General features: G+C 40.0%; 1 protein-coding gene across 1 annotated transcript in view; it reads left to right on the top strand.

Moving 5' to 3' along the window:
- IQCK (IQ motif containing K) overlaps positions 1 to 14587 on the top strand; it is a 97049-nt gene that overhangs the window by 50077 nt on the left and 32385 nt on the right. Inside the window, exon 7 of the mRNA XM_077828149.1 lies at positions 2676 to 2760. Within this exon, the coding sequence (XP_077684275.1) occupies positions 2676 to 2760 (85 nt within the window). The remainder of the gene's footprint in view (positions 1 to 2675; positions 2761 to 14587) is intronic.

Below are 14587 nucleotides of genomic sequence, written 5' to 3'. Positions count from 1 at the left end.
TGAGAGGTCAAAGTGTTTACCAACAGATGATATGGTGTTTCTGTCTTCTATCATTTTAATCTGAGAGTGTAATGATTGTCTGGTTTCACCCACATAGTTTTTATTTGGGCAGTTAGTGCACTGGATGAGGTACATGACATGCCATGATAGGCATGGGTAGGACCCATGCATCTTGAAAGCTATGTTGAGGGCGATGTTGATAATGGTAGCAGTGGAGGTTTGTCTGAAGGTTTTGCATCTGTTGTTCTGGCAGAGTGCCATGTTCCGGAAGAGTGCCATGGCCAGATTCTGCCTGGATTCCCTTGTTTGTGTATTTTGGGAAGTATGTAGACGCTCCCTGGGGTGGGTTCATGGGGAATGAGATTGTAGAGTTTCTTTTGGAGTTGTTTTGGAAGGATTTGATGATATCTCTAAATTCCTAGTTAAATTGTAGTGTGGTGTCTTCTTTGAGTTCTTTATAATAGATGGTGTTGAAGAGTTGTTGGTTGGCCTCATTAACATAGTCATCATGGCTGAGGACTACGATGGCGCCTCTTTTGTCTGTTGGTTTCATTACTATCTAGTGGTTGGATTTCAGGGGCTGTATAGCTGTCCTCTCAGCAGTGACGAGATTGTGGAGAATCTGATGTTTGTTAAGGATTTCACAGTCAATTTTTTTCCAGAAAGCAATCAATGTAATGATCAAGAGCATGGTTTCATCTGCCATGGAGTGTCCATTCAGATGGTTCGTTTTTCTTATGACTGGTGAGGACTGAAATTGTGGGCGGTGTCATCAACTCAAAAGCTTGTCTCTTCCTGCTATTGTCTGCATTTCTCATGTCCCAGACACAGATTGAGATTTTCTTTCATATAAAATAAATGAAGGCAAAAATCTCAGTCAACAGGATGTTGAGCACAATTTGTTCCTGTGTACACTGACTGTAGAGTTGAGGTCAGCTTTGTATTAGTTAATAATTAAGGTCATGCATGGACCGCACATATCATAGGCTGGGGAAGTCTATGCCAGGCTATGCTGGGGGCCACGTGCTGTTCACCTAGCGCTCTGGGGCTAGGAGCACTCGGGTTTCAGTGGGGGAAGGAGGGCGGGAGGGACAGGTCCTCAGGCAGAAGGGGCAGGCCAGGCTGGGGGTTAGTCTCCCTGAGCCCATAGTTCACCCACCACCCGTGAGGCCATGTTCTAACTCGATGTACTTCACTGGAGAAGTATTCTCCAGAAAAGACAAGCCCTAAGACAAAGGTCTCAAAAGGCAAAGAAAACTTACTACGGTAGGGACGAATATAAATGAAACTAAGCAAAGGAAAATGGAGCTGAATATATGGAAAAACCTCCTAATATGAGATCTATTATGTTGTAGAATAGTCTTCCAAAGGACATGGTGGAAGAACCAGTCTTTTGGTCAATTAAAGTTGGACTAGACAAAGCATTTGGGGACAGACTGTAAGGAACAAACCCGCACTGGAAAGAGTATTGCCTTATCGGTTACTTCCATCTCTTATTTCTGTAAAAAAGAAACAACAGGATTCTGTTATAAGGACTGATTTGGGCAAACACTTGTTTGATTATGTCCAAATGATCACCTGCATCATCCAGATTCAAAAAACTTTGAACTTCTCAAATCAAACTTGTGCACAGAAGCTCAAACTGTGACTCTTTTTTTTTTTTTTTTTTTAGGACAGAGCAAGTTCTACTAGGTATTCTAGTGTCATGGGAAGTCAGCTGTTTATAATGGGCACTCTTATGAGTTGTAACATTTATCTGCAGCCCAGTGACTTTTTTATTTATTTATTTTTTTAAAGTGTGAGGTGTGACATTTTCTTACCTTTGGAAAAAAAAATCAAAGAAAACCAAATAAATTACTTTCAGTCTGATCCTTTCAACTGGCTGCTTGTTGATCAGTATAAATGAGAGCTAAACACATCAACAAGCATGGTGAAATGGCTTTTGTAAAGCTGAATTCACTGAAACCTAATTACACTGTAAAGTGATTCTCATTAGGACTGGTAGCAGAATTTACTGTAAATGCTTTCAAATCACCATCAATTTATGCTGAAAATTAATAGTTGAATTCTTTTCCTTTGTATTCCTCTGGCCCCTTACAATGCCAGGTTTGTCTGACTATTTCAAAGGTAAAATTGCCACATTTGTTTTATGACCTTGTTAAGACATGTCTCTGCGACTTCTTGTACATGGTTATGGTAACAGTAATCCTTTCAGAACAAAACAATTCAGTCTAAAAAGAACATAAAATGTAATTCAAATGGTTTTATGGAATAAAATGTATTTGAGTGGCATGTCTACACTGCATATAAAGATCCTCTGTGAGTTGTACACTCCATTACTGCAGCCATGCCCTTCAGTGTTTATAAATAGTAAAAAAATAACCAAATAATAAAAATGCAGGAATAAAAACACTTGAAGGAAATTCAGAACAATACAGTCCTTGATATATTATTGACATTATGGTGTTTGTGGAGAAGAAACAATTTGTATAATACTGTATCTGTATTAGTGTTTTAAAAGGGCACATTATTTAAGTAATACTTTTTTATTTTGGAGTATTAAGAAATTGTATCTTAGAGATACAGAACAATCTTTCTCTTTTGGGGGTGATATATTGTAAAGGAGGAAGAAAAATTTTTAAAGGCTGAACAATTTTTATTTTTTTTTCTTTTAGTCCTAGACCACCAATTCCACTGTCTCTCCTATTATCGGAAGAAGAAGCATGCAAAATAATTCAATCATTCTGGAGAGGTTATCGGGTAAGAGTCAGCTATAATTATTTTGTATGATGCTGGATCTGTGTGACTGTGAAGGCCCTGGGGAAAACCCTTACATAAATTTTAAGTAGCAGAGACTATAAATAACTTTGAGACTGCTATGGTTCACTGGCATTGGATATGCTTATATGTAAGTTGTCTAGTGACTCAGATCTTTTCACAAGAGTTAATGCAATGCACTCTGCTTTGTTTTCTTCACAAAGAAGTTTACTAAGGCTGTCAAGCGATTAAAAAAATTAATCGCACAATTAATCGCACTGTTCAACAACAACAATAGAAAACCATTTATTTAAATATTTTTGGATGTTTTCTACATTTTTAAATATTTTGATTTCAGTTACAACACAATACAAAGTGTACAGTGCTCACTTTATATTTATTTTATTACAAATATTTGTATTGTAAAAAAACAAAAGAAATAGTATTTTTCAATTCACCTCATACAAGTACTGTAGTGCAATCTCTTTATCATGAAAGTTGAACTTACAAATGTAGAATTATGTACAAACAAATAACTGCATTCAAAAATATACAATGTAAAACTTTAGAGCCTAGAAAGTCCACTCAGTCCTATTTCTTGTACAGCCAATCGCTCAAACAAACAAGTTTGTTTACATTTGCAGGAGATAATGCTGATGGCGGGTTTGCTAGATAATAATCCAAAGCAGTGCGGGCTGACGCATGTTCATTTTCATCATCTGAGTCAGAAGATTGATTTTCCTTTTTGGTGGTTTGGGTTCTGTAGTTTCCACATCAGAGTGTTGCACTTTTAAGACTTCTGAAAGCATGCTCCACACTTTGTCCCTCTCAGATTTTGGACAGCACTTCAGATTCTTAAACCTTGGGTCGAGTGCTGTAGTGATCTTTAGAAATTTCACAGTGGTACCTTCTTTGCATTTTGTCAAATCTGCAGTGAAAGTGTTCTTAAAATGAACAACATGTGGTGGTTCATCGTCTGAGACTGCTATAACGTGAAATATATGGCAGAATGCGAGTAAAACAGCAGGAAACATACAATTCTCCCCCAAGTTGTTCAGTCATAAATTTAATTAATGCATTATTTTTTGAACGGGCGTCGTCAGCATGAAAGCATGTCCTCAGGAATGGTGGCCAAAGCATGAAGAAGCATACGAATGTTTAGCATATCTGGCATTTAAATACTTTGCAATGCCAGCTACAAAAAGTGGCATATGAATGCCTGTTCTCACTTTCAGGTGACATTGTAAATAAGAAGCAAACAGCATTATCTCCCGTAAATGTAAACACACTTATTTCTCTTAGTGATTGGCTGAACAAGAAGTAGGACTGAGTGGACTTGTAGGCGCTAAAGTTTAACATTGTTTTTTTTTTAATGCAGTTAAGTAACAAAAAAATCTACATTTGTAAGTTGCACTTTCACGATAAAGAGAGTATACTACAGTACTTGTATGAGGTGAATTGAAAAATACTATTTCTTTTGTTTATCGCTTTTACAGTGCAAATATTTGTAATAAAAATAATATAAAGTGAGCACTGTACACTTTGTATTCTGCGTTGTAATTGAAATCAATGTATTTGAAAATGTGGAAACATATCCAAAAATATTTAATACATCTCAATTGGTATTCTACTGTTTAACAGTGCGATTAAAACTGCGATTATTTTTTTTAAATTGTGATTAATTTTTTTGAGTTAATCGTGTGAGTTAACTGCGATTAATCCACAGCTCTAAAGTTTACAGAAAATTTTATTTTAGAAATATTGTCTTCCCTTGGGAGCCCTCCAAGTTTTATTTTAGCCTTTAACTAGTAGGTGTGGGATAAAATTTCCAAATTCTATGTGTGGGTGTGGAGGTGGACATGAGAGAGATTGAGGGGGAAAGTAAGGGGGAAAAAAGTGTAGTATAAAGAGCGGGAGAGAGAAATGAGATATGGAAGGAGACAGAATATATTTAGGAAAGGTAGAGGGCACAATGTAAGGAAAGAGAGAAAGAGAACAGGAAAAAGTGGAAACAGACATTGAAGACAACTTAGGAAAAGATATACCATGATCTCTTATAGGAAACAAACACAGAGCAAAGCCAGGAAGGGCAAAAGAAAGTAAAACCAATAAGGGGTGTAGTAAGTAGTATTGGGTGAATTTCTTATTTGACAGTTTTCAACAGAGTTTGCTCTATAGTTGGCTTACATATGATTTGTTGAATAATAGAAGATGAATATTTTTCTGTAATTCACCAGCTCTACTAGTAAATTTTTATGTATATAAAATGTATTAAATAGAAAGTTGATTGACAGTGTTACAGTTAAATACACCAAACAGTGAATAGTACATAACTGGTTTATTCCTTTAAATTGAAGAGAGCATAGGTTTGGGAGGAGGGGCATGACTTGTGAGGAGTAGTGGTACACTATCCTGGCTAGTTAGACTCTTAATTAACATACCAATTTTTCAAAGCCATTGCTCTTTCAGTGCTTTAGAAAGAAGGTTAAATAACATGATCTCCATTTCATGATGGGAAAAAAATGAGGCAGAGAGCATATATATGCAGAATATTTAATTGTGTTTATAGGCAGGACTGGTAGCGTGCCCAATACTTCCCATTTTAAGAATCGGTTTTTCAGTGGCTACTGACTTTGCTAAACTTTTACCATTTGAGCTAAAATCTTCCGAACAGTTTGGCCATTTCCAAGATCAAGGCTAGGGAAAAATACATTGTTTTGCCAATGTTAAAAATTCTTTGAACCTTTTCTTTGAAAAACTCTAGCATGTCTATGCTTTAAAGCAGCATTTGAAATTTGGCAGAGTGGAGGCCTGTGTATCAAAAATGTGCTCTTTGCTGTCCTCATAAAAGTCTGCCCAAATATGGCCAAGCCAAATTTAGTCTTTGAAAAATCATAATTTGCACATGATCAGTAGAGACTCTGTAGATTTTAGCATCTAATGTCCCTGAAGGTTCTGTCTGCACAGGGCATGTACCAGCCCTGAACTGAGCAGCACCTGGAATTGCATCTCTGCAGGCTGTGTCAGGTCTGGGTCCAGGCACCTGACCTGAGACAGGGAGCCTGTCTCTCCTGTGCTCTGAATGACCCCCGTGCTGGGCCCAGTTAGCGTGAAGGAGGAAGCTGCCTGATTCAAAAGCTGAGGGGACAAGAGCTAGACCTACAGTGGGGCCTGGGAGGGAGTGGACTAGGGCAAGGAGCCTGGAGTGAAGGGAGATATGGAAACTGGGACTGGGAGTTGGGGTAGGTGAGACTGAGACTGGCTGGTCCAGGAGATTGGGACTGGGAGTCAGTTGGCTTGGGGAATGTGCTGGACAGTGGGGTGGCTGTAGGCTATGATGCAGGAGAGAGAGATGGATCAGATGAGGAGCCAGAAGGGGATGGCAGAAATGTACATGAGCTGGGCAGGGAGCTTGGAGAGAGTCTGGGAAAGAACTACAAGCCATTACCCTCTGATCCCACTGGGAGTTACCAAAAGAAACTACAGCATTTGCTCAAGAAACTCCCTGAAAAAGCACAAGATCAAATCCGCACAGACACACCCCTGGAACCCTGACCTGGGATATTCTATCTACTACCCAAGATCCATAAACCTGGAAATCCTGGGCGCCCCATCATCTCAGGCATTGGCACCCTGACAGCAGGATTGTCTGGCTATGTAGACTCCCTCCTCAGGCCCTATGCTACCAGCACTCCCAGCTACCTTTGAGACACCACTGACTTCCTGAGGAAACTACAATCCATTGGTGATCTTCCTAATTACACCATCCTGAACACTATGGATGTAGAAGCCCTCTACACCAACATTCCACACAAAGATGGACTACAAGCCGTCAAGAACACTATCCCCGATAATGTCATGGCTAACCTGGTGGCTGAACTTTGTGACTTTGTCCTTACCCATAACTATTTCACATTTGGGGACAATGTATACCTTCAGATCAGCGGCACTGCTATGGGTACCCGCATGGCCCCACAGTATGCCAACATTTTTATGGCTGACTTAGAACAACGCTTCCTCAGCTCTCGTCCCCTAACGCCCCTACTCTACTTGCGCTATATTGATGACATCTTCATCATCTGGACCCATGGAAAAGAAGCCCTTGAGGAACTCCACCATGATTTCAACAATTTCCATCCCACCACCAACCTCAGCCTGGTCCAGTCCACACAAGAGATCCACTTCCTGGACACTACAGTGCTAATAAACGATGGTCACATAAACACCACCCTATACCAGAAACCTACTGACCGCTATTCCTACCTACATGCCTCCAGCTTTCACCCTGACCACATCACACGATCCATCGTCTACAACCAAGCTCTGCGATACAACCGCATTTGCTCCAATCCCTCAGACAAAGACAAACACCTACAAGATCTCTGTCAAGCATTCTTACAAGTACAATACCCACCTGCGGAAGTGAAGAAACAGATTGATAGAGCCAGAAGAGTACCCAGAAGTCACCTACTACAGGACAGGCCTAACAAAGAAAATAACAGAACGCCACTAGCCGTCACCTTCAGCCCCCAACTAAAACCTCTCCAACGCATTAAGGATCTACAACCTATCCTGAAGGATGACCCAACACTCTCACAAATCCTGGGAGACAAGCCAGTCCTTGCCTACAGATAGCCCCCCAACCTGAAGCAAATACTCACCAGCAACCACACACCACACAACAGAACCACTAACCCAGGAACCTATCCTTGCAACAAAGCCCGTTGCCAACTGTGCCCACATATCTGTTCAGGGGACACCATCACAGGGCCTAATAACATCAGCCACACTATCAGAGGCTCGTTCACCTGCACATCCACCAATGTGATATATGCCATCATGTGCCAGCAATGCCCCTCTGCCATGTACGTTGGTCAAACTGGACAGTCTCTACGTAAAAGAATAAATGGACACAAATCAGATGTCAAGAATTATAACATTCATAAACCAGTCGGAGAACACTTCAATCTCTCTGGTCACGCGGTTACAGACATGAAAGTTGCAATTCTTCAACAAAAAACTTCAAATCCAGACTCCAGCGAGAAACTGTTGAATTGGAATTCATTTGCAAATTGGATACAATTAACTTAGGCTTGAATAGAGACTGGGAGTGGCTAAGTCATTATGCAAGGTAACCTATTTCCCCTTGTTTTTTCCTACCTCTCCCCCCCCCCCCCCAGATGTTCTTGTTAAACCCTAGATTTGTGCTGGAAATGGCCCACCTTGATTATCATACACATTTGTAAGGAGAGTGGTCACTTTAGATAAGCTATTACCAGCCGGAGAGTGGGTTTGTGTTTGGGAGTGGGAGTGGGTGAGAACCTGGATTTGTGCTGGAAATGGCCGAACTTGATTATCATACACATTGTAAGGAGAGTGATCACTTTAGCTAAGCTATTGCCAGCAGGAGAGTGGGGTGGGAGGAGGTATTTTTTCATGCTTTGTGTGTATATAAAAAGATCTTCTACACTTTCCACAGTATGCATCCGATGAAGTGAGCTGTAGCTCACGAAAGCTTATGCTCAAATAAATTGGCTAGTCTCTAAGGTGCCACAAGTACTCCTTTTCTTTTTGGGAAAGAACCGTGAATGTCTGGGCAATGAAGCTGGGCTTGGGAGTCTGGGGGAGAGTGAGATGTGGATGGGGAGTCCAGAGGGATCAGACTAGGACTTGCTGGACATGGAAAATGGAGTGAGAAGCCTGAGGAGTGGAAAATGGGACAAGCTGGGTGAGGAGAATGGAACTGGCATAAGGATCCAGAGGTGAGAAAATGGCAGGAGTGAGACAGACACATGTTGGAAGGAATGGGGCAGACTAGGCCATACTTAAGGGGGAATAGGCAGAAGAGTCCATGCCTACTAGAGCATTCTTCTCTCCAGAGCCTGGAATGGAGCCCATGCTTTCTGAGTCTCACCATTTGTCTATTATCAATAAGTATTTGTGAAATAGATTGGCAAAATGTCCCATCCCCCTCTCTTGCTGGTCCCTACTGAGGATGACAATCTGCTATCACTAACTCCATTAGCTCAAGTAGCAGAGGTCAATATGAAGGATCTAAAGACTCCAACCTTGCTAATGACCCAGGTGGATGTCAGTATAATGTTACATGATGGAATTTCTGTTTTTTCAATTTGTTTTTTAAAAAACCTAGGAAATCACACACAAAAAAACTATGTTAAAAGGTTGTTGTTAAGGTTGTAAAATCAAGCACTCAAAAGTTAGGAAATGCCGGAATTAATGTTGTCTGTGCAACCTTAGTTCAACCGTTTTGTACATATGTATTACATTACAATCTTTAATTGCATACTATTTTTTCTACAGGACCCCTGCCTCATTCATTGCCAAAACACGTTATAATTCCCACTGACTTCAATGATGGCAGGCAAAACTCCCATTGACTTCAGTGGGGCTAGTCTGTCACCACGAGTTTTGATGCCCTTTCAGTAGCTGAAAAATTTCCTCCGGACTAACTACCAAGATTGGTTCATGGATCAGCAAAAAAGGCCTCATACTCATGGCACGATCAGTGGCCTCTTCCACCTGCACACTATGCTAGACCCAAAGTAAAGCACCTCAGCCAGGCAGGATAGGGAAGAGACCTCTAATGACTCTGGAATCCAGATGTCCTGTTATGCCATTTGTAGTTTCATCAATGCATCACACGTTCAGCCCACTTTGATCAAAAGAATTAACACAAATGTTAGCAAATATGTAAATTAATCTGTGGAATTTTCCAAATATTTTGGATAGTGCTTCATAGGTCACTCCAGTTTACATCCAGCATTCCTCCTGACAGCTATTCCATGTGATAATGTACTTTAAGGAAGTGATACTGAAGTTTCTTTATTTAAATTTAAAAATAAAATGAGGGATGAGAAAGCAATATAACCATGACATAACACATTATTTTATTTATCATGAGTGAGGGGTTTTTTTGGAACGTGTGAATAACCTCCAGACTTTGAACCTACTTTGCTTCACTGCACAGGGAGTTAGACTTCTGTTTCTGTAAATATAGCGTGTTTTCTAAATAACAATGAATATAGAAACTCTCTGTGCTGCTTATAAACAGACTTCAGTATGTGAAAAATCTTGTATGAATATGAGCATGGGAGCATGCTCTGACTATTTATTCTTGATTAATAGAGTCCTGTGATGTTTTATGCTGTGTGTTTATTTGTTTTCCCTGATTTTCTTTTTTAACCTATCTGACTTTGATTCCCACAATAACATTAATTAGCACTGACAATACCACTGCAGGCATCCTCACAATAAAATATTGCAAAGCCAATCATTATCCAATAACATTTGTATGTTGGATTAACACTACAAAGTTGCTCAGATACCTTGTGTTTGGGGGCAAAGGTTCTGAAAGGCAATGTCTTTGCCCTCTACATTAACATTTAATTTAAAAGAGTATTGTTTGTAGACTTAAATCTGTTAGAAAAGAAAAGCAGAGTCCTAAAGAACAGTCAATTGCAATGATTAACTATCAAACTGTGAAATATTTTTGTTTGTTTGTTGAGTGCAGGGGGCAGAGTTTTGTTTAAGAGTTATAAGCTGAAATTAAAGAGACAAGATGGGTTATGCAATATCTTTTATTGGTCGAACTTTTCTGTTGGTGAGGGAGACAAGCTTCCAAGCTAACACAGAGCTAGCTGTTAATAACAAGCTATAATACAGTAAATCTAGGGTGATGTATTTTTATGTATGCTGGTAAATAAAGAGAATGTTAAACTTAAATGAGAATCACTCATCCTCTACAAGGAAAATGGATACAAAATATCATGGGAGATGGTTAATCTAAAATTTCAAAAGGCAGGAACTTTTAAAACTAGTTGATATATAAGTCAGCATTGATTTAGTCTGTCCATAACAGTTTCTTTGTAAAGGCTTCCTCCCACCCCAGGATATTTTTAGAACATTGTTTGGAAAACTCATTTTTTATTTCAACAAGATACAAAAAGGTTTTATCAAGTAGTGGTTTTAAACTTTTCATATAGACATTGTTCACTGAACTTAATTATATAATTCATACAATCTGTAATTCTAAAACACCCTATTATTACACTGCACACCTTCTGGTAATATTGACTATAAATACAAAGGTGTGCCCTAATAGATCATACAGTGCACTGTGAAAAAGGAAGGTCATTACTTCCACTGGACTTCTCAATTTACATTTTCAAGGACATGAAATCACACACCACACACATTGAAGTGTAGAGGGGAAAATATTCTGGACACACTGTTTGATTTCTCAAGAAGTAAATAACTAAGAAATTTAATAAAATAAAAGATAGCTCGTGTGTAACAATAACATTCCAGAATGTGAGGATATAAATTTGAATCCTTGTATTTCTTTATTTTTGAAGCTACATCATCTCAGATGGAAGAAACCACAGCAAGCCCTGTTATATTGTTTAAAAATTTTCCTCACACAGATGTTTTGTGTACCTCTTCAACTGTTCTTCAGGACACTCATTGTCGAACATACTGAGGCATATATCGATTTAGAGGGTGAAATGACCTCATTTGTAAAATTAACTGAGCTTTTCAAATCTATTCATGATGCTTCCCTTGTTTTTATCACCCATGCCTGAGTGAATATACACAATGTGAAAAACTCAGACAGATCAACAGCAACGTGTCATCCGATTAAAAAAAAGTCTTTGCACCAAAAGCTGCAGAGCAGAATTTTAACATTGAAGCACAGGCTAGCAATAAGAGATAAGGAACCAGTGTGTTCAGCTCCACCTTGAGCCAATTTCAGAAGAATGCGGTTGTTATATTGGAAGTTGTTAATGGCTTCCATCAAGTGAGTCTTTGATCTAAAGACACTCTCAGTTCTGGTTGTTATAAACACCCTGCTTTCAGGCTAAATGGAAGGTGAAGCTGTGTGCCGTGAGTGGGAAGCAAAAGAAGCTACTACCCAAGGCAAAGGGCTGTCTGGTGAGACCTCAGCAAAAACTAATCCAGGTAGATTTAAAGGGGTTTTCCTGACTGATAGTCAGGGGCTAAGTATTGGATTTGCAGGCTGGGGAGTCAAAGGGAGAAAAAGCCAGAAGAAAGTGAGAGAAGCAGTTGTGAGCATGATCCTGGGGGGAAGCAGAGAGACAGAGCTTCTTGGGCACAGAAATCACTGGATAGGTAGGTTTGGGCATTTCTAAGGAAAGAAACTTTCTGGGGTTGGTTGTTGCTACGCTGTTCAGGGAAACAAGACTTTGTGCATTCTTTGTAAATAAACAGAATTGCACTAAAGAAAGTACCTGATTCATATCATCAGTTTCTCCTCCTAACAGAAAAAACCCTGCAAGTCCCCAAATATTGGCTAACCACTCAGGCTAAAGGGACAACATTATTATCATTTATCTGTACTTGGTGCTTTACACACATGTAAAGATAAAATCTCACCCCCTTCCATGAAGAGGGCAAAAATGTTTCATAATTTTGAGGTGGTATCTAGGAGAGAAGCAGGAACACCCAAGGTCTGTGGTAGATCTGGCACAAGAATTCTTTCCTTTACCTTCAACATTCATCTTCCCTTAGTGAACTTATGCAAACCCATCATGTTCCAAAGGAGCATCCTGAGATATGTTGAAAAAAGTTGCTTGGCAAATGTCAATTTCACTTACTTTAGTTGAGAGAATTTAATTCCTTTCTCTTTCCATTTTAATTTCTGTAGAATTTGGTCTTATCTGAGGCTTAAATACATTGGCTTAAATCATCCTCTCCTGAACTAAAACCGTGTGTGGATTCCTTCCTGGGGATAGTCTCTCTCTCCCCCTTTCCCCTTCTTTCACATACACACATACATGAGCACATGCACTCTCGTGCCATAAGGCAGATATCAGAGTAACAGCCGTGTTAGTCTGTATTCGCAAAAAGAAAAGGAGGACTTGTGGCACCTTAGAGACTAACCAATTTATTTGAGCATAAGCTTTCGTGAGCTACAGCTCAGGTATTCCTCCCTATGAACAATCCTGTGGGACCTGTCCCCAACCCCAGGATCACCTCCACTGAGCCCCTTTGCCATCACACAGGTTCTTGCCCCACCAGCTTCCCCCATTTCCATGCACCTTAGTTATCTATGTTGCCCCTCATTTGAGTCTGAACCTGAAAGTTGCTGAGTGCCTCCTGTGATGCTGTATGGAATATGGGTGACCACTGATTTTATTAATACCACTAATATAAAATTGGAATGAATCATAGCAGATATGCCATGTGAGCTATCTGCAAAAATGTCACAATTTGCCAAGTATGATGATCTTGTTTATATGTTTGCATCACCTTTGTATTATGAGTTATAGATATGTAGGGTATATCTGTATTTCAAACTTGTGCTGTGAATCTGGGTCACATCCCCAGACAGATTGGCATCAGCACTGCCTAGCCTCTTTGATGGCCGTACATGGGTCATCAACTGTACAATGAACACATTGAAAGGAGCCAGGGAAGACACCTTATTAGTCAGCAAGGCATCTGGTATGGCTATGGACAGAGCATGCTGCTAAAATGCATGCAGCGTAGCCACTGTTTGTCAGCAGGAGAGAGCTCTCCTGCCAACAAAAAACATCCCCAATGAGTGGCGTTAGTGTTGTTGGCAGGAGAACGCCAAGACCAGCGCTTGTTGTCGACAAAACTTTTGTCTTCGGGGGGTGTGTGTGTGTGTGTGTGTGTGTGTGTTTTTAACACCTCAATGACAAAAGTTTTGTCTTTCACTTGCCAGTATAGACAAAGCCTAAAGCTTCCATGTCATATTCTGTTATCAGCTTTGGTTTGGAACAAAGGAAGCACAGGCCGCATAGCAAAAGACTATAAAAGGCAGCTGGATCCTCTCCATTTTGTCTTCAGTCTTCTTGCCTCTGGAGGAACTTTTCTGCAAATGAAGCTCTGAACAAAGGACTCAATGACTCATCGAAGCTGTGGATGTGTTCCAGAGGGACTTTCAAGCCAGCAAACTCACCAGTACTGCTAAGAACCTGATATATGGACTTTGAAGTCTTTGTGTGAATGTAACTGCTTTATTATTTAACAACTCTCTCCTTGTTCTTCCTTTTTTTCTTTATTATAAACCTTTCGTTTTAGACACTAAAGGATTGGCTGGAAGCGTGCTATTTTGGGTAAGATCCAGCCTAATATTGACCTGGCAATGCGGCTGGCCCTTTGCGGTTGAGAAGAACATTTTGTATTGTGAGCAGAGTTCTAAAATAACTTCTTACTGTACTGGACCTAGGTGCTGATTGGGAGCCAGAGAACTGGAATGCAACTGGCTGTGTGATTTTTTTTTTCTTTTCTTTTCTTTTCTTTTTTTTTTTTTTGCTGCTTGATAACCAGTGTGGGGATCAAAAGCACAGTTTGTGACTTGTTGGGAGTTTAACTTCAGTGTTACCCACCAGTCTTGGGAGTATCTGCTCTCCTTTTTGCAGCCTGCCCTGACCTTGGCATTTCCACTGAGGGCTACCCTGGGCACCCTATGTCACACCACCTACCAAGCTGCTGAGCACTCTCTAGGTCAGTGGAAGCTTAACTTTTTGTAGGTTCTGAGCACCCTCCTGTTGAAGTCAATGGACATTGAGGGCACTGAGCACCCTGTGGGATCAAGCCCAGAAAGGGCTGAAAAAAAGAGTAAGATTTATCTTCATCTTATCTTTGGTCCAATGCTAGGAAGATGGGCCTTGAAGAGACAGGAGAGTCAGAGAGAAATGGGAAGAAAGAGAATTTTATTGTTAATGTCATCCATGTCAAACATCCAGGGTGGAAGAACTAAGGAATTAGGGCCTCACTCTTTTCTTTTTGAGCTTTTCCCTACATTTTGAAAGGATCTGTA

The sequence above is a fragment of the Eretmochelys imbricata genome, chromosome 10, assembly GCF_965152235.1.
Source record: "Eretmochelys imbricata isolate rEreImb1 chromosome 10, rEreImb1.hap1, whole genome shotgun sequence".
NCBI classification, from domain to species: Eukaryota; Metazoa; Chordata; order Testudines; family Cheloniidae; genus Eretmochelys; species Eretmochelys imbricata.
Note: the sequence above shows the minus strand (reverse complement) of the source record. Positions and strands in the feature narration are given on the sequence as shown.